At 36.5% G+C, this 19,737-nt stretch overlaps 2 protein-coding genes across 4 annotated transcripts; both read right to left on the reverse strand.

The window, feature by feature from the left end:
• Positions 1-3,061: 3,061 nt before the first annotated feature.
• Positions 3,062-5,405, reverse strand: LOC132184642 (protein DETOXIFICATION 48). The gene is made up of 2 exons (XM_059598352.1): positions 5,115-5,405; positions 3,062-4,959 (listed from the first exon to the last, which is right to left on the reverse strand). The coding sequence occupies exons 1-2, from the start codon at positions 5,256-5,258 to the stop codon at positions 3,421-3,423; spliced, it is 1,683 nt and encodes a 560-aa protein (XP_059454335.1). The 5' UTR covers positions 5,259-5,405; the 3' UTR covers positions 3,062-3,420.
• A 2,572-nt stretch (positions 5,406-7,977) lies between these two features.
• On the reverse strand, positions 7,978-17,693 carry LOC132183845 (sucrose transport protein SUC4). Of its 3 annotated transcripts, none has more exons than XM_059597300.1 (6): positions 16,897-17,693; positions 15,218-15,963; positions 14,726-14,789; positions 14,602-14,645; positions 8,853-9,012; positions 7,978-8,512 (listed from the first exon to the last, which is right to left on the reverse strand). In XM_059597300.1, exons 1-5 carry the CDS (start codon positions 17,378-17,380, stop codon positions 8,854-8,856), a joined length of 1,497 nt encoding a protein of 498 aa, XP_059453283.1. In that variant the 5' UTR covers positions 17,381-17,693; the 3' UTR covers positions 7,978-8,512; position 8,853. The 3 variants fall into 3 exon arrangements, with proteins under 3 accessions (XP_059453283.1, XP_059453282.1, XP_059453281.1); XM_059597299.1 differs by having other exon boundaries at positions 7,978-8,480; positions 16,897-17,692; XM_059597298.1 differs by having other exon boundaries at positions 7,978-8,485; positions 16,897-17,692.
• Positions 17,694-19,737: the final 2,044 nt, after the last annotated feature.

Below are 19,737 nucleotides of genomic sequence, written 5' to 3' on the forward strand. Positions count from 1 at the left end.
TTCTTTTCAATACGTACTCATAAACAAATTTTTTTATTTTTTTATTTTTTTTTTATGTTCATACAAGGAAAAGGGGAGGGAAGACTCGAACTAGTGACCCCACTTCATGAGGCGTGGTCCACAGCCGATTGACCTACCTCTTGAGGACAACAAAATGCTTTTCACAATGTGGTTAAAATTAAATATGTATTAATTAACCTACAAATTACTAGGCCAATACACTCTAAATATGCATTAGTTAAATCACTATTCTTTTTTTTCTTTTTTTTTTTTCTTTTTTTTGAAGTGAGTTAAATTACTATTCAGCACATACTTTACACAGAATCTAACACACTTATATATATATATATAGTTAAAAGAAATCTTAAAACGCTGATTCAGAGTGCTTGTCAAAACCAATGCCATAATGCGCTTGTCAAAATAAGCTTTTTGAATTGGGGTCTTTAGTGTGATTTTGATATTCATGGTAAAACAATTATGTCTAATCATGTCAATTCTTGCCATTCGAGCTTCTCTATTAAGGTACGCGGGCCAGCACCATCAACTTAACATCAAACAACTCGTATATAAGTTATGACTCTTGCATCAAAAATTATTAACACTTAGGGGGAACCATTTTCCTTATTATTATTATTATTTTTTTTTAAAATGCCCTTATATATAATCATTTTTAAATTATAATTTTATCCAGCCCCTCTCTCCCCCAAATTTATTTTTTATTTTTTATTTTTTCACCCCAAACTCCAAATGATAATTAAAACGGGTATTTATTTAAGTAAAGATGTATAAAAAGAAAAAGCATGAGTTTAAATAATAAAAAAAATGTATGGTGTTAAATCCCACGACAAAAGTGTAGGAAATATTCATGTTTGCAATACTGTGCACCCATTATAGAGACATTTTTCTATTGCCTCAAATGCATGGTTATATGTAATGGAACAATACTAGGATAGCTAGCTAGCTAGCTAGAAACAGTAGTCCATACTATCAAACAAATTGTCTCTGAAAAGAAGATAAGAAAAGGTGATGAGATGAAGAAGTAGTAATAGCTAAAGCCACCACAGGCACGGAGATGGGGAAAAATATAAATAAATAAACAATGATCAAATCTGTCATACGTGTACCACTCAGAAATTATATATCCTCTATATATGGTGGTCTTCTTGTATATATACAAACAAAGTTATCCTCCAACTTTATATATTTAAAAAAAAAAAAAAAAAAGAGTTGATTTTAACTGTCACGTCATCCTTAATTGTATGATAGTACGTAAGTCTATTTATCATTATTTTTATCTGTCTCCCACGTACCCACCACTCAACCCTACGTGGCGTGGTCCTTCAGATAAAAAAACCAATTATCTTCATGCATACGCAGCATCACACAAGCTTTGAATAGATGAAAGGAGAATAAGCCGGGCCGGAGATGACATATAGCATTACTCTCATACAAAAATGCATGTATTATTGTGTATATATATATATGTGTGCGCGCGTGTGGACATGTATTATTGTGTATATATATATATATATATATATATATATATATGTGTGTGTGGATGATGTGGTGCATGCATGGGTGAAGGCATATTGGGTTGGTTTAGTACGAAAAGAAGTGGGGTGAGGGGGGTGGGGGGAACTGCTAACAGAGAGGCAGTGCTACTCTTTGGTTTTGTCATGTGAGAAGTAGACATGGGCAATAATAGCTTTATTTTGTTTCTTCATGAGTTCCAAGCAGGGCCCCTCTACCCCCAACTCCACCCCTTCTTCACTAGGTACTTTTCTAGTACCAATTATTATCCTTCTTGAATTACTACTATGCTTTCTTTCTCTGCATATATATATATATATATACACGTGAGTTTACATGTATACATGTGTTACTGATTTAATATATGTCTACTCAAAGTTACTTAGAAAAATGTTTCTTATGAGGTTTTTTTTCTTTTGTCAAAATCACTTATTGAGGTTTAAAATTTACCAAATCACTTCATAAGACTTGCACCGCTATCAAATTACTTTCTCCTTACTCATTAGACTCTATACATTATGTCTAACAAAAAGTAAATACGTGTCCAAACAATCCTGCCAATTAGCTTACTTTAGAATTTAGACATATATATACCATGCGTTGGATGTGCCACGTACGTATTGACATGTCAATAAGAACTGTTTTTGTTTTTGTTTTTTTTTTTAAAAAGTAACATGTCAAGCAAGACCCCCTCGGATGTACGAAATGAGCCTCCGTTGTGGGAGTGGTTACAGCCATCCCCATCTACTGCATGTGGAAGGGGCTATGCACGCTGCCATGCGCTGGATGTGCCAAGTCATTGACATGTCAATAAAAAATAAAAAATAAAAAATAAATAACATATCAATCAAGACTTAATCAATAATAATAATAATAATAATAATAAACCCCTCTGATGTACGAAAAGGGCCTCTGTTGTGGGAGTGGTTGTAGTCATCCCCATCTGCTAGCTGCATGTGGAAGTGGCCATGCACAAGGCCGTCCCCCATCTGTTGTGGGAGGCTTTTATTTTTTTTTTTTTTAGTATTGGTTGAGGTACTTGTCAATAATGTGGTGCATCCAGTTTGGTATAGTTTGATATAAGCTAGTTGATTATATTCTCTGGACACATGTTTACTTTTTATTGGACATGGTACGGTCCGATGGCTACATGTCACTCATCACCTTTAAAAAGTTAACCGCAAAAATACAAACGGATGATAACAAAGCAAATCTTAGAAAGTGACTTGATAAATTTTGAGTCATAAGTAATGGCTTGATAAAAGAAGAAAGCTCAAGAGATTACTCAAAACTTTAAAATCAGTTTGATATAAAAAGGCCTTGGCCTTTCATTACTTATCACCTCTAGTTTATATTATATGGTAATAGTTTTTTATTTTTAATTTTTTATGACTTCTTCGATAATAGGTATAACTATAATGTACGTGATGTATAGATATGGTACGCCTATATATATATATAGAGAGAGAGAGAGAGAGAGAGAGAGAGAGAGCAGCAATGTTAAGATCTGGGGCGGTTTAATTAAGCCGAAGTTTACAGTGTATTAAGGTAATTTTTCCATTTTAGGCAGTCAAGATGCTTGCCTAATTTGGAAAGAAACAAGAAGAAAGGTAGGCAGAGATTCTTCCTCCCACGCCTCAAAAACAACCGACAGCTTAACCTCTCACACTCTCTCACTCAGACAACATAAACACACACAATGTCAATTTGGAGAAATAATACAAAAGTGTTTCGATTCTATTCTACTATGTTTATTATTATTATTATTATTATTATTATTATTAATACAACAACTTTTAAAAGAAAAGGGTTTAATCTAAATAATTTTCACATGGCCGGGATGGGGAAAAATGGTGAAGTTAACATCCCATATCAATCAGTTACACAGTATTATATATGATCATGTCTAGTAGATATAAGCGGCTCTGTTTCAAGCGATGTTGGTGATGGTGACTTCATCAGAAGCTCATCGCCATTATTGATGCACAATATCTCTTCAAGATTAGCCTTCTTGCCGGATTCTTCAGTGTTAGATATCTCCGGTGGTGATGATGATGATGATACCGGCAACGGAGGAGACGTGGTATATGTTTGTGTGAGTTGCCTTGCTCTCTCTACCTGAATCATCCAATCGGTGTTGCAGAGAACATAAAGCATGAGCAGAGCACATGAAGCCTGCGCCGCAAGTAACCCGAGCCAGAGCCCTGCGAACCCTATTTTCGCCACAAACCCCAAGAAGATTGCCACAGGCATACCCACCAAATAGAATGATCCCAAATTGATGTTCGCTCCGATCGTCGGCCTCGCGCTGCCTCTCAAAACGCCGCAGCCGGTGGTTTGCGGGCAGTTTCCGAGCTCGCAGAGCCCGGCCACGGGCAATGCGATTGCAGTGAGCTCTAAAATCTCGGCGTCGGTTGTGAAGAACTTACCCCATTGGTGCCTCATCAAGGTTGTGAAAAGCATGGCTGCAAGGCCTAATCCGACGGCGCAAACGAGGGAGACGATGGTGGAAATTCGGGCTTTTTCGGGGCGGTTTGCGCCTAATTCATTCCCAACTCTAGTGGAAACTCCAAGGCTGAGAGCTGATGGGAAAACATAGACAAGAGATGTTGTTTGGATGAGAATTCCCATTGAAGCAATTGTTGCTTTGGGGTTGACAAGAAGGCCACACAGCAATATCATGAACTCATACCACCACCATTCAAGGCAAACGGAGATGCAGGTAGGGATGGCCATGGCGAGCAAAGACGACCATCCGCGGACGCAATCGGTGCTTGGAGATACCCACGAGTTCTTATAGACGCCGGAGAAGTAAATGAAGGAAGAAAGCAAGAGGAAGAGATTGAGATTTGTCCATACCATTGCAATTGCAACCCCTGAAATTCCCATCTTGAAATGGACAACAAGAAGGAAATTGATTGGGATATGAAGGAGAACGGAGATTGCAGAACAATAAGTTAAGGGTAATGTGACGCTTTGAGTCCTCAGATAGATTCGAAGAGGGTGAAGAAGTGAGAGGAAGAAGAGGTCTGGAATGGAGAAGACGATGAAAGTATGAGCAACTGATGATATTTCTTTGTCTTGACCGCACCACAAGAGGATTCTCTTCATGTTTAGCCACATGAAAGAGATGGGAATGGAGGTGGATAGGAGGAGAAGTACTGTTCTTTGCAGAGTTAAGCCAAGAAGCTTCCATTGTTTTGCGCCGTAAGCTTGGCCGCAAATTGGTTCCATTCCCATCGCCAAGCCGGAGATCACGGAGTAGCCGGTGATGTTGGCGAAGCCGATGGAGAGCGATCCTCCGGCGAGCTCGAGCTCCCCAAGATAGCCCAGAAAAAGCATGGAGATCATGGCTCTTGAGTATAGAAGAAGACCTGTGATGGCTGTAGGGCCTGAGATTTTCCCTATGGCTTTGATTTCTTCCAAGGCCTGAATTAATCAAACACAAGTATAAGAAAAAATGCCTGAGTTTATAAGATATATGCATGTACATATATTATATACGGATCATTGCTGTTCTTAAGAGTGTATGTGTGCATGGATATTTTTCTTCTTCTTTTTTTTTTTTTTTTGTTTTTTTTTACCTCAGAAGGTGTTGGCCACCTATGAAGTTGATCTTCAGCTTCAGTATCTGGTTCATGAGGATCCGTAGGTTTGTTGAGACTTAAGTTGTGGGTTTTCTTGGAAGAGAGTGGAAGAGAGGGAGAAGAAGGATTTGGATTACACATAGTTTTTGTGGGTAAAAGAAAGTTGAAAGAGAGAGATGAAATATATGGCTTTCTGTTTTGTGCTGTTGTTTTGTTTTGTTGGGAGCTTTGAATATGGCAACGGGTGTGTGGAGGATAGGTTATATATATACATGGAGGGATTAGGCCCTACCTTTTGTTCTCAGAAACGTGTCAATTTAGCACCAAAAAAAAAAAAATATCTGATAAACCGGAGTGTCTATGGGGGGACCAACCTCTCTCTCTCTCTCTCTGTCTATAAACCGATCTATCAGGCTGCTTGCTGGTGTATATTCATTTGTAATATGATCAGAAAGAAGGAAGAATAAATGGGTGGAGTTTAGAAAAGACAGAGCAAGAGTATTTACAAAGCTTCTCTAAGATCTTATCTTTAATACTAAGATGGTAAAATAGTAGCTAGAGAAGAGAGGTGATTGGTGAGGATATTATTGCTTTTTACCGCCAAATCAGCTGGCTTGGTTTGTGGTTTGTTTACATGATAATGGGAGGGTGCTTTTTGCAGTCTCTTGAGGGTGCGTTTACTCTTCTGGTTTAATCAACTTTTTTTGGCTCAAGTGGATAATCTTTCTAAACACACCCGTGTTTGGGTTTCTGGTTTTGTGTACGAAGAAAAATATAAAGAAGTTTATCTTTAGGTGTCAAGTGGATCGAAGGGATCAATGAGCAAATTCGCCTACTTGTGCTGAGGTGACAAGGGCATCATATATTGGCCTATTTATTTTAATTTTATTTATTTACTTTTTGTGTGACAAATGCCTGCAGGCTTCTAACTTTGAATGTTTGCGTGTTCAAAGGCAAGCATGCATGTTCCATTCTTGCACAACCCATGTGAGAAAAACATTCACTCTTTGCTCTGTCTGGATCCATTTTAACACCCAAAACATCGCTTGTGTAATCTCTATTTAAAGGCCCCATTTGTTTCCACTCTTTGTTTTACATGTTTAGAAGAGGGAATATATATATATATATATATATATATATATATATATATATATATATATTTGACATATTTGATATGCGGGGGAGGGGTATTTGTAAAAGAAAGAAGCACTGAGATAGATGGCAGAGATTTTCTGATCCATTAAGAGATCTTCAAAGATCCCAACTCCATATAAAATCACTCAGAGACATTTTTCATTGCTGGGTTGTGGAGTTGAGAGAAGTGCAAAATCAAGGCGATGATGAAGTATAAACAGGTGGGGTTTGGGGGAGGGGTTAGCAAGTGAGATGAAAAAAAAAGAAAAGGTGCAAAAATCTAGTGGGATCTTTTAATGCAACCTTTTCACATTAATTTATTTTAAAAAATTCTTTTTTTTTTTTTTTAAAGAAAGGGTTATCTTTATGGGTATGTGGAGGTAGGTGTTGTCGATGAATGGGGACCACAAAGTGATGCTAATGGAGATGACAGTAGATGGCTGTGTGAAGAAGAGGCAGATGGGAGAAAGGGAACACTGAGAGAGGAGAGAAAATTACGTGCAGCAGCTACAACCATGAAATATGTATTCCCTTTCGCACAACACAGATGAGACTGTGTCTCTCTGCATGTAAGACAACAAAACCTGCCCTACCATCACCACTCTCAAACAACAACAGCAGTTAATTTTTTTTGCTTTCTTTTTTCTTCTGGGTCTCCTGCAACTTCAAGAATCAGTTACTTCCCTGAAACCCATACCCCTCCCCACAAATGTCAGAGTCCATGTGTGTTTAGATCGATATGTTGTTGCCATGAAAGCTATGTGTCATGCAAACAACAGAGCCAAAATTATATGAAATAAATAATTAAATAAATATGAAAATACCTTTTTCGAATTTAGCATCCAAGTTGGGGGAGACCCCACCAGGATTGTTGTAGCAACAGAAATGGACAACCTTTTATCATGGGATGTGGTGATGCCATTCACTTTTACCCACGTCAATCAGAAAATCATATTACCCCTCACACCAAAGCAAGTTGTAGTGGAGATTGGAGAAATACAATACCAAAATGCAAGTTTGGGGGGAAAAAAGTATTTGCAACAATGACAAGACCTGTCAGAATTTTTTCTGTTAATGAAGATTATACTACTCCCCTTGAAACACGAACAAATTCCCAGATTCCATCCCCCTCACCAATGCTTCTCCCCCCCTTTCCTGAAAAAGGTAGATGCTCAATCTCCACGACTTATAGCAGAGATATAGATAGATACCCATAAATCTCTCTCTCTCTCTCTCTCCAACACCACACATACTAGTGAATTACTAGAAGCTGTCTAACGTGCCGGATGTACAGCAAATAACTATAATCTTTGATATAATTCAGACTTGTAATAAAAGCTATAATACAATACCCCTGGCAGTAAGGCAGTAGAATATCTTTTCTTATTTAACACCAATGATGATGACAAGCTAGTTTGGCAATGAAATTTTCATGTGTTCATTCAAAATCTTTATAGAGTCATATCTGAGCAAGAAGTACCCAAGGGGAATTGTGTTTGTTTTCAAATGCTTCACAGGGCTGAGTAGCAAGCATTGATGGGAGCATTCAAGGCAAAAAACAGACTTCCATTGATACTGATAAGTGCAATGAACACGGGAATTTATTCCAAGGTTCAGATGCAGACAAAAATAAAAGAAAAGGAAAAAGAAAATGATAAATAAAACCTGCCATAGAAATCATTCCAGCTTTCCGCAAAAAAAAGCCAGAGCATAAAAGATGTGTACATCAGGGTTTCAATCAGCATAATTCATATATTCAATGTTGGCCACCAAGCACACTTCATATTCATACAACAAAAATCATGTACAAAATGCATGATATTCCAATAGATCATCACCGGACAAACCATCAACGCACAATAAGCCCCGAAAGAAAATTTTATTTTCTTGAGGAATAATTCCCGATTAAGGGCAACTTATCTTGGTTTGAAAGGAACTAGTCTTGAGAGTAACTTTGGAATCCAGAGCTGAGGCTTCAACTACTTTTCTCTGGCAATTAGCCATAAAGCAATGTTTCAATGAAGTGGGACTGATTTTTGGTGAAGAAATTCTCCACTGATTTGGAACTAACCTGTCTCACACAGCATTTGATGACAGCTTTCGAGCATGTCTGAGAAATTATTACTTCAAAACTGGCTTGCTTTCCACCGTTAATTATATATGTAGTAGAATGTTCACCAGTGCCTGTCGTAAATGGAGACCCCACGCCTTCAGTCCGCACCTTCCTCACTACTCTAAACAGGATTTATGATTCAGTCAGACTGTCACAGGGTCTCATTGAGTTATAAATGAGAAACAGTTCTCAAAGCCTCCAATACTACGAAAAAAAATTAGAATAATAGGTCTTGGAAAACTTATTGTCCACTCTCAGTTGCTATTTCAACAACCAATGAGAAGAAACTTTAGGCCATTCGGTTATTTGAATATCTTAAAAAGATGAAAAGAAATATCAAGGAAAACTGAATGAAAGGGAAAAAAAGAAGAAAAAGAAAAGAAAGAAAGATTCCTGGACAAATGAATTTCAAACAATTAATTGTATTAAATAGATGGAATGAACAATATCTATTTTACAAATTCTGGCTAGTGGTTACAACAAGATACCTCATGTGAGGCCTCTGGGCTTCTGAGGACCAGATCGTGGAATAGCTAAGATGGCTACAAGTCCACTAGCAAAGGCTGCAACTGCTGCCACAGCAAAGGCTGGAGCATTTCCCCCACCAAATAGCTGATCCCATGGTCCACTTCCCAGGGACACCACAACCTGCTCTCAAACACGAGATTCATCACTTAAATGACTAAGAATTAGAACAAACAAAAGTGAATGACATGCTACCAAAATTATTTTTCCACATAATTTTTTTTCCCAGAATTACACGAGTCACTAGGAGACCAGGATATTAGACTAGGAATAAGCAGCAGGGATAAACAACAGTTAACAATTAGAGACCTAACAGCATGAATACTCTTCAGATTGGATAATAAATAAACTACATGCATGTTCTCATAATTATAGATGGTAATATCTCACAATTGGGAAAATTTGGGTGCAAGATTTCACTGCACACATTGTTTTTCAATAGCTAACAGAAACATGTAAATCAATTATTTTTCTCCCTCCGTGTGATGCTTAAGTGAGGTCACACTTTGATGTCCGGCAAATGGCCTGCATCTTCAAAATGCCAATAGCACTGACTCTTTTTTATCTTAGATGAATATTACAGCTGGAAGTATTTTGTATATTGGCATTGGTCAAGCTAATTGCTGTAAACATGCTTCTAGATAACAATTAAGCGAGGCAGCAAGTATGAAAGGGTGCAGATATTCTTATTGATATTTCAGGCATGTATTCAACATAAAAGTGGGCTTTCCTTCTACGTTATAAGAATGGTTTTAGATCTCCATAATTAAGATCACTTCTTTACTTATATATAAACATATAAGCCAAGCTTCAACAGAACTCCAGCACCCCTGTTCTTCTGGATGTAAGATAAGTCTGGGTTTAATATATTCTATTTAAATCAGAACACAAACATCATATGTTTGCAACTTATTTAGAATTAATACCAGAAGGATCACTGTTAAAATATATGTTGGCCTCTGATTTCAGTAACTTATAGTGGTGAGCATGCCCCTGATAATTTGTTAAGCTCTGAATATAATGAAGTTCTTTATTGGATATGGAACAGATCAGGGTTCAGAAACAACAACATAGCCTTTGCATGAAAAGGGGTGTCAGATTTCGTGAAAATAAACTAGAACAAACTTGTGAGTGCCCAATATAGTATCCTACAATTCATGCAACAAATGTTATATTATATTTTAATGATACTCACTCTTCTGGGGAAGTCTTATAAAAACCATAATCCAGCCTCGCTTCTCCCAAAAATCCACATGGTTAACTACTTTGGTACTCACATTTTAACTCTCTAATGAATGAAAGCTGTTTTCTGTAGACAATATATCTTTGGTGACTGCAACCCTTATATTTTCAACTAGAGTCTCAGAAAAAGAATATCAGTCCTTTTAGCAAAACATTCACTTGTCCACTGATGAAAAAGATACAATAAGTTGTGAAAATGAATGTTCAAAATTAAAAGATAATTAACCTTTCTTTTTTCTTTCTTTAATAACATATTAAGGGTAAAACTACAATTCTCCCCTTAATAGATTTCAGAACAAAACAAAACATATAACCACCCTACCTACAAACCTGGAGAAATATAAGTACTTTGACTCAAGGGGCCTAAATTTATAATGCCATTAAAGGAATAAGCCGAAATGACACATCCACCCAACTCAGCACCATAAAATCAATAAATTAAAGCAGAGAGAGAGAGAGACTATCATTCTCCACCATAGCCTGCGCACCATTATCCCCCCTCTACCACTACACTATCCTTCTCCTTCAAAAAAAATGTCCAAAACAAATAGCTAATCCCTCATCTCAATCTTACTTCTGTAGTCATTATCCACCCACAGTCTCCACATAGCCACCACAATGCTCCAACAATCCTAGGAAACACCACCATCACAAATAGGGCTGTAAATGAACTAGTTTGCTCACAAGTTTGCCTGGGATCAACTCATATAAGTTCAACTCAAGCTCGGTTCATTTAATATATGAGTTATTAGTGAACACAAAATTACGTTCGATAATTAAACGACCCGCATAAACTTGGCTCGACTCAATTAATGTTTGTGAACATAGCTTGTATAAGCTCGGCTTTACTCGTTAGCTTGTTCTTATATCGCGCGCGCACACACATATATATATATATTAACAATTTAACATACAAACTAGTTGGTTAATATATGATATATACTAACTAAATCAGTATGAAAAAGAACAAGCAAAATGCAAGGCACTAAATTAAGACCTCTGTTAGCAAATACAAGACACCAAATTAAGGATGGACCAAAAATTCAGTGTTAATGTTATGAAAAATGCCCAAATGATTGATTTGCCCATTGGACAGAATACATATAAGACTAGAAAATAAAACCAATTGGCAGGCAACAAAATTCTATTTTTACCCATTACTTGATTGAGAAAATTGATGTTCCATTTATTATTTGCTAGTCTTCACAAGAACTTAGTAAACACAATATAAACAAATCTTACGTACATGTAATAACCTTAAAATTTGAAATTGCTAAGTGAATATGTGCTAGACCAAATGACTGGATTGGAAGAAATATCAACAAATGTGTTACTTCCAACACGAGATGGAGAGAAACCAGCAGACAATGAGGCACCAGAAGATGCAAACCAGCCATCTCATTTTGCCCAACACTGAAAAGAACAAGCACAATTCCCACACACTCTGTCTATAAAAAGGGTGCCACATTCTCTTAAAGCTCACGCTGAGGTGCACTCTACGCGCCATTAGTCGTGGAGTTTAAATGAGCCAAAAGAAAATTTTGGTCTCTTTTTCTTAACCATTAACTATGCTTATTTTTTCAGGGGCGGAGGCTGACTTATAAAAAATTAAAAATTTATTTACTTAAAAAAAAAAAAAGAAAAAAAAAAAGAGGGAGAGAGATAAGTAGTCGTGCAACCACCTCTGATCTGTGACTCTGTGAGGGTGGCTGCGCGGCCAACCCCCATCTGGTTAGGGTGGCCACATGGCCAACTCCTGCTGTGGTAGTCATGTAACCACCTTTGTTCTGTTCGGGTAGCCACATGGCCACCTTGTCTTCTCCTTTAGGAACGGTAATGTGGTCAGCTCTCAGGTGTCAAGCTGAGGTGGCATAGTTGTACATGTGGCAAAATTTGATTGGTCTTATATGGCTTTATATAGATGTGGTAAAAATTTTGTTAAGTTTTTAAATGGTAGATGGACAGAGGTATCAAATAGATAAATTTGGAAAGTAAATGTATCACTTTTGTTACTTTTTAAAACCCAAATACCTTTTTGATAAAGAGTGAAACCACAAGTATCAATTATGCATTAAAACTTTTGTTTTTTGAAAAATGTTTCATTTTGTAACTTTTGTTTTTTGAAAAATGTTGTGTTTTGTTTGTTGAAAAATGTTTCATTTCGTAACTTTTTTTTTTGACAACTGTGTTTTTTGTGTTTGAAAATAGAAAGACTTTCCAAAAATGTTTTTGACAAGTAAATTTTCAAAAATGTTAGCGAACATCCTCACTTTTTTCATAACCCACTACTCTAGATGCATAACCACCATGCCAAAATAAATGACTGCTGCAATTAAATAGGGCTTTCATGGTGTTTTGCCCACAAGCTTTAAGAATTAATTTTTAGTATTTGGAGTTTATGATTAAATCCATTCTTTCAATATTCATTTTTTTCCAGATTTTATCTATAAAGATCCTAGGAAGATTTCGGAAAATGTCTACTGGATTTCTTGTTTTTGATTATCGATGCTTTATTCTAATGGATTTTTTCTTTGCTTTTGGCTAAGGAGTTGGGGTACACAGTGAAGACCGCAGGGAACAAACTCATAGGTGGCTCACCAGAGGGAAAAAGGTTTTTTATTTTTGGGAGGGGCGGACGGAAAAGATCTCAGAACATCCAAACCAAAAGCTGGAGTCATTAGGTAGAGAGGCCAATTATTAGATATAAAACCACACCTAACCAATATGGGACTCACAAACATCCTTTATCACATTTAGTGAGCCAGAAATTTTTTCAATGAAAGCCAAGACAAGATATTAATATGAGAAATCCTTTAATAAAACTTTTATTACTTATCAAAAAAAGAGAAATCCTAAGATGAATAATGATCAAGAGGCAAAGCAATATATCCCAAGTTTCATGTCTATGTCGCGTAAGTATAAAATTAATGAGTACTATATGCGATCCCATAAATTATTAAATAACTATAGTAGTTCCAAGTTTATAAATTGCTCAACAAGCTAATTACATATCTATTAATTTTGAAAGAGGATTTAAGAACAAAAAAACATAACTTAAGAGATGGGGTTGTAATGTGGAGAGGGATTATATTTATATTTCGACGAGTCACCAACCAAACCAACACATGCACACAAAAAGGAGAGGCTATGGACAAAACCCCAGAAGAGCCCATGTGTAAACCCACTCCTCTCCCCCCCTCCCCACAAAAAAACAAAAAAAAATGTAAGTATAGATAGGCCTGATTTGTGGAGTCCAAGAACAATCAAATAAATCAGGCTCTTACAACATGTTGAAGCATTGATCTCAAAAGCTTTACACTATCAAAAAGTGGGTCAACAATATATATCAAGCACCTACTCATTTACCCCCCTCTCCCCCTAACGTGCAAGCCTGCTCATTAATTGAAGACTAAGGCCTTGCACATGCAGAAGGAAAAAAAAAGACTGTTTCTAGGATAACTGAACTTCACAAACACGACTCCAATAATACATTAGCTACTATCTACCTTGAAAGTATATAGTAGAGTGCTTTTGGCCTCACAATTTCGTAGGCCAAAAGAACATTTTTAAACAAAATCGCGGAAAGTGTCCTTTTTTAGAGTGTATTTGAAAAAAAAAATGGCAGTTTGAAAACGTGAAAAAATCCATGTTTTCAAAATGTAGGTAAGAGTTGCTTTTTTTAAAAAAAAAAAATACATGATTTTAAAGGCTGATTTTAAAAATACATGATTTTATACATGATTTTAATTGTGTTTTTAAAAATCGCGTTTTCATTTTGAAATTGTTATTTTTTCAAACCACTAAACCAAACGGACACTAAAGCTTAAGAAATTAGGAAGTAGGCCAACAATGTATATCAAACTCACAAAACATACCAACACTAACATTCTCCCCCTCTTGTAAACCACCTAATAACACTTAATTTCTAATCCACCGAATCAATTCTGAGCCTTGCATGTGCATAAGTAAAAGAAACTAAACAAAATGAGGTCACCGTGAAATGAACCAAGTAACTTTTAACCTAATAAGGATAGGATACCATGACAGAACCACCAATCCCAAAAGCTTAATTTACCATAAAGTAAGCAATCAATGTACATCAAGCACCCATACAAAAAAAACTTCTCAAATGTGGGATAACTATGTGTATCAAACACACAACACACTAATTCTAACAACCCCATTCAATTCAAACCTTGAACCTTAGTGTGAGAGAGAAAATATCAACCACCAAGTCACTCACGGAAAAGATTTTGCTTCTCACTTTGAGATTCAAATTTTGAATGCAATGGAGGTTTCAGAGATTCAAATTGAATCTCAATAGACAATCAAAGGTTGGACAACATGTTAGTTATCGGTCATCCCAAAAACTTGGTATAAAACAACATCTATCATGAATATGAATTGATTACCATTTAGTATTAGTGCCAGATATGCACATAGAATAAAGGAATGAAAGGGCAGCCATACCTGTGGGATCACTATTGCCAGATTCAGGACACCCATTGATAATCCTGCAAGAACCCAACCATTTAGATAAGCAGCCCAACAGCCAACATCTCCCAGAAATTTTTTGAAACTATAAATTGCCCACCTTGGCCAAGCCCCAAAGACTCAATACGTGAGGATATCAAGGCATATGGAACGCTGTAAGTGATCTGCAATAAAAATTGTAAAAATCAATGCATAAACTGAGCTCTTGCATAATACATACAAGTGTCATCCTCATGTTAGCTATATATGCGGCAGTTCTAACTGATCACATAGGCAAAAAGAAAAGAATGTTATCCCAAAACGCAATATTCGGTCTGAAGGCCCTGCTCCAGAAAATTTTACATAATTCTTCTTTGATGCCCCAACAATAAGGATATACTGGAAGGATCATATCGGTCATGTTTTAGCTGAAGAATACAACAACTTAGTATTAAGGCCCTCTGCATGCGTTAGGCCACAACAGCATAAATTCATAATGCACATAAAATAGAAGTTTGACTCCTATTATCCCTTAATTTGAGTATGACTGAGTAGGAGAAAAAAAAAATAGAAAACTGTTATTCCTTTTAGAGGAGAGAACTGCATGACTTACTGCCAAAGGAACTCCGAGAATTGCAAAAATCAGCAATGCAGCAATTACAATGCCATCTGGAGGTAGTTCATGGCCTGCATAGCCCAAACTCTTCGCCACAAAGGTAATTACTAGCATTCCAAGAAAGCAGAGAGCCATGAGGATATTTGAAACCCCCCACACAAAACCGGCCCCCAACTTACTGCACAACTTCTCCATGAGCACTGAAGTTATTCCAAGAACAACTGAATTCAACATCAGACCAAAGGCACCCATTCTAACTCCAGTACTATAATTCTGCCCTTCGTTAGGCTTGCCACCATAAATCTCTCTACCCATCCAATCAGTATCAAAAAGAAGAAATGGAAACCATCCAATCCAGGTCAAAGCAGTAACAAACAGGATTACCCATATAGACCCTGAAAAATAACTAAAAGTCCCAAACAGTTCCCAAAGAAAGGCTTCTTGAGCATGACCTGAAGTTCCTGGCCCATCTTCGGCAGAGGGTGTGGACCTCACACTCGAACCAAGAGGCACTTCCTGAGCTGCTGATATGCTTACATATGTAGTAATTGCAATGAACACAATGTCGATAAGGAAAGCAGACTTGAGATTTGCACAGTTTGCATTGCATGCAGTGGTATGAGTAAATGGAAAAATTTTGAACCAGCCACTATATGATCCAGTGGCGAAGCCAAGAACATTGCCAACAGCCATAAACAAAGAGAAATATGCATTTGCCACTCGATTCCTTCGATGATCCTTTCCTAGCATGACAGATATTTAGCACAAGACATATGTCAACTAGTAGTTTGTTTGCAGAAGTATTTATATTCTGACAAAATTTAATATTTTTCATATGTTTCACATGCAGGTGTAGGTACAAAGTAGTAACTGGTGTTTCTCAAAAGAATGAACCATGTTCCACATGCCATTATCTTTCTAATTTGGGAATATTTTTTACACAAAAAAACATTTAAGAAGAATAGGTTCTATTATATCTCACTAAGTTTCTCATACAGAATTTTCGGCAATACTTATCTTCATGTCTTTCTCTCCTTTCTCAATAGTCAATTTTCATTTTGACGAAATAGGCAGTGCTCTATAGTCTGCTGGGTAGATTGCAAGAATAATCTGTGGCAAAAAACTTAGGATGTGGATTTTATGCAGAATTCAATAGCGAAGCTGAGTATAACTGTAACCCGTCCATGGCTTTTACATCATTCAATGAGCTCCAATCCAATTTGCTACAATTTTGATTGAATTGAGTACTAGTTCATTTGATTTTCATGCCCACCATCAACATGTGAAACATTCAGGGTTTCTTCCACCGTACTAATTAATGGTCGACAAAGTTGATTGAAGCAAATTGTTAGTACTTCTAGTTCCACAAAAGATATCATTAACTGATAAATCCTAGTCCATTTAAATGCTAAGACAGTAAAATATATCAACAACTAACAATTAATAAATAAATAACGACCAAAATTAACATTTCAAAGACAGAATCCTGTATTCAACAGTTTCTTTTTTTTATCAGAATAAACTAGTTCGAAGGACACTAATAAATTAACGAACACTAACAAATTGGCACATTGCTTTGGAGGGCCGAATCAGATTTGATTTGCCATTGAAGAATCTAGCAACGCTTAAATAAAATGGAAAAATATAAAATAGCAGAAAAGGCAATGGAGGATTACCAGTGAGATCGGCGAGCAGAGCTCTACAAGGACCCTGAGTCATGTTATTGGCCACATCCAGAATCCAAAAGCCGAACACGAACGCAGCCACGGCCCTGGGCCTGAACGAGCCGCGGTCGCCGAGGAGCCACCCGATGTCCGCCGAGTGTCCGATAATCAGGACGGAGACGGCGATCAACACCGCCCCGGCGAGTATGAACGGCCTCCGGCGGCCAAACCGGCTGGTGGAGCGGTCGCTCATGTGGCCCACCAGTGGCTGCACCAGGAGCCCCGACAGCGGCCCGCAGAGCCATATCACGCTGGCCCATGCGTGCGGGATCCCCAGCTCCTGCACGTACGGCGTCAGCAGCGACAGCTGCAGCGCCCACCCGAACTGAATCCCGCACGCCACCGAAGCCACCCGCAGTAGCCGCCTCAACGGAACCTTAGGTTCGATCGTCGTCCGAAACCTGACACGGCGGCGCTCCGCCTCAGGGATCGCCATTTTCCTCCCTCCAATTTTTGTTGTCTACTTCTTTCACTCTTTTCGATACGATTCTTTTAGCGATTCATAAATTTCGAATTCTTTCGCTCTAACCGCTTCATAAATTGTATTGAGAATCGAATAGAAGAGCGGGAGACACACAGAATTGGCGGCTTCCGCCGAACTGCGCTCTGGCACACCTGCGAACGAGTGTGTGTGAAGCTTGTTTGTTATCAACGAGAAACTGCCCTTATCTTACCATAGAATTTGCAGATAAAACCCATTTACTGCCAAAATTATAAATGGAAATAAGGGCAAACTTCGGTCTCATATTTTTATTCAATATTCTTCATGACCCAAATCATAAATATACCCCTCTACTGTAAAGCGACAAATCTGGTAATATATATATATATATAGTCCGACAACCTTTTTAATTTTTTATTATCAAACAGACACGTAAGTAGTTGGCGTGTTACATTCTGTTTGGAAATGGTGTCGGGTTTTCTTTCAATCTCGCCGAGATTGTGGAGACCCTTTTTTTAACAAAAACAAAAAAAAATTTCTATGTTGTACAAAAATTTTAACTCAAATACGGTTTGAGTTTACGAAGAATAAGCATTTTTACAAAAGTAACAAAAACAAAAAAAACATTTTATGAGGGTTTTTTTTAGTTGTCTCGATAACATGTCACATTTTTAATAAGTAATATTTTTCAATTGTTGTGATGTCTAAAACCGGACAAAATTCCGTTATTTAAGAATTTATGATTTTTTCAGGGTATCCTGACCCTAGAACCAGTGGGCTCTAATGAGTCTCGTTCTAGATTTGAGGCCTCTTGTAATTTCAAGATATTTCTTATTGCTCAATTACAATGAATCTCAATTGGATTGTTTAACATTTGGGAAGATAATTTTGTACAAGAATTACAAATTTAACATAAAAGTTGATTTACGATTTGACCAAAATAATATTATATTATACATATTTCAACACGATTATTGAACCAAACACGAGTTTATCAAAAAATACAGACTCTTAAGCTTTGGGTGTGGTTTTTCTTTTTGGTGTGGGGGATGTTTAGGAAAATGAAAGGTGGAAAAGTGGGAATGCTTATTGGACAAGTATGCCGAGGATTGCTTCATTGTCGTTCTTAGTGGCATCTGTAGAACTGTTGGGATCACGTGTGTAAACGGTCTGTCGTGATTTGCACTGCTCATAATGAAAAAGCAAATTGCCAGAGCGCTTCTTTAAGTGTTCATGCATCGCCATCATGCATGTTCATGTTCATGGAATTATTATTATTAGATACCCATCATCATACCAAAACAAAGGGTAATGTCTAAGTAACTTTCTCGGTACTGTTAATCTTTCAATTCCACGCATGTTTATCACGTGCTAATTAGATCAAATATTAATTGAACATTACTTATCAGCAAATTAAATAAATGCAAATTCATTCCCATTGATAGTTTCATTTATGTGGAAGGAGAGTTCTTACTTAGCCATGAAAATGGAAATGATTCATTTTCTACACCTGATATTTAATAGGAAAATGTTAGGTATTTCTTTGTTCTGTGTGGATATTATTTTTTTTTTAAATCGAATGAAAAAAAAAAGAAAAGAAATGCGTGTTATATATCTTGGTTTTAAATGTATATTATTTTCTAAAAATCAAGTAGAGAAATAAGGGCCAATTTTTTTTTTCTTATAAAATAATATATACATAGGACCAAGAAAACATTAGGAGAACACATAATATTTCACTAGAGAAATAGGGGACCGGTGGGGCCAGTTTCTTTTTTTTTTTTTAGAAAAAAATAATATTCACATGGTACGAGGAGAACACCTAGTATTTTCCTATTTAATATAATTGGGTTCTTCTTCCATCATTGCATTTTAAAAATTAATTATTAGGGGGGTGTTTGTTAAACAAAACCCCCCACCATGGCACTATTCATTTGTAAAAATAAAAAATAAAAAATAAATAATTATTGATATGGGAAAATGAAAAAGTGATATTAGAAAGCAGAAAATTTTGTTTTGTAATGATTTTTTTATTTGAATAGTAATAAAAGGTAAATTATGTGATATAAAAAATGAATGATTTGATATAAAAATAAGAATGTTTTTTTTGAAAAAAAATGAAGTGAATAGTGTGGTAGAATGCGAGAGAATGGGGTAGGGTTTAACAAACAAGGCCTAGATCTATATAATTCATACGTGGGTCTTACATATTTAATGATTAATTTTTAAAATGAAAGCATGAGAAAAAGATGGGAGAGTAAAAATAAAAATAAAATAAAACATTTCAATTCATTTCGTAATTTAAATTAAATTTTATAAATTTAATGATATTTATGTTAAAATTTTAAGTG

The sequence above is a fragment of the Corylus avellana genome, chromosome ca6 (assembly GCF_901000735.1).
Source record: "Corylus avellana chromosome ca6, CavTom2PMs-1.0".
In the NCBI taxonomy this organism is placed as follows: Eukaryota; Viridiplantae; Streptophyta; class Magnoliopsida; order Fagales; family Betulaceae; genus Corylus; species Corylus avellana.

What these genes read in the sequence shown, in the direction of transcription:
- LOC132183845 (XM_059597300.1), bottom strand. Translation starts at nt 17,380, where the DNA reads ATGGCGATCCCTGAGGCGGAGCGCCGCCGTGTCAGGTTTCGGACGACG. An exon ending in TTCTCGGAGTTCCTTTGGCA is followed by an intron (nt 14,790 to 15,217) that starts GTAAGTCATGCA and finishes TTTTTATTGCAG; the next exon opens with ATCACTTACAGCGTTCCATA. An exon ending in GTCTTTGGGGCTTGGCCAAG is followed by an intron (nt 14,646 to 14,725) that starts GTGGGCAATTTA and finishes GGGTTCTTGCAG; the next exon opens with GATTATCAATGGGTGTCCTG.
- LOC132184642 (XM_059598352.1), bottom strand. Translation starts at nt 5,258, where the DNA reads ATGTGTAATCCAAATCCTTCTTCTCCCTCTCTTCCACTCTCTTCCAAG. An exon ending in GGTGGCCAACACCTTCTGAG is followed by an intron (nt 4,960 to 5,114) that starts GTAAAAAAAAAC and finishes TGATTAATTCAG; the next exon opens with GCCTTGGAAGAAATCAAAGC.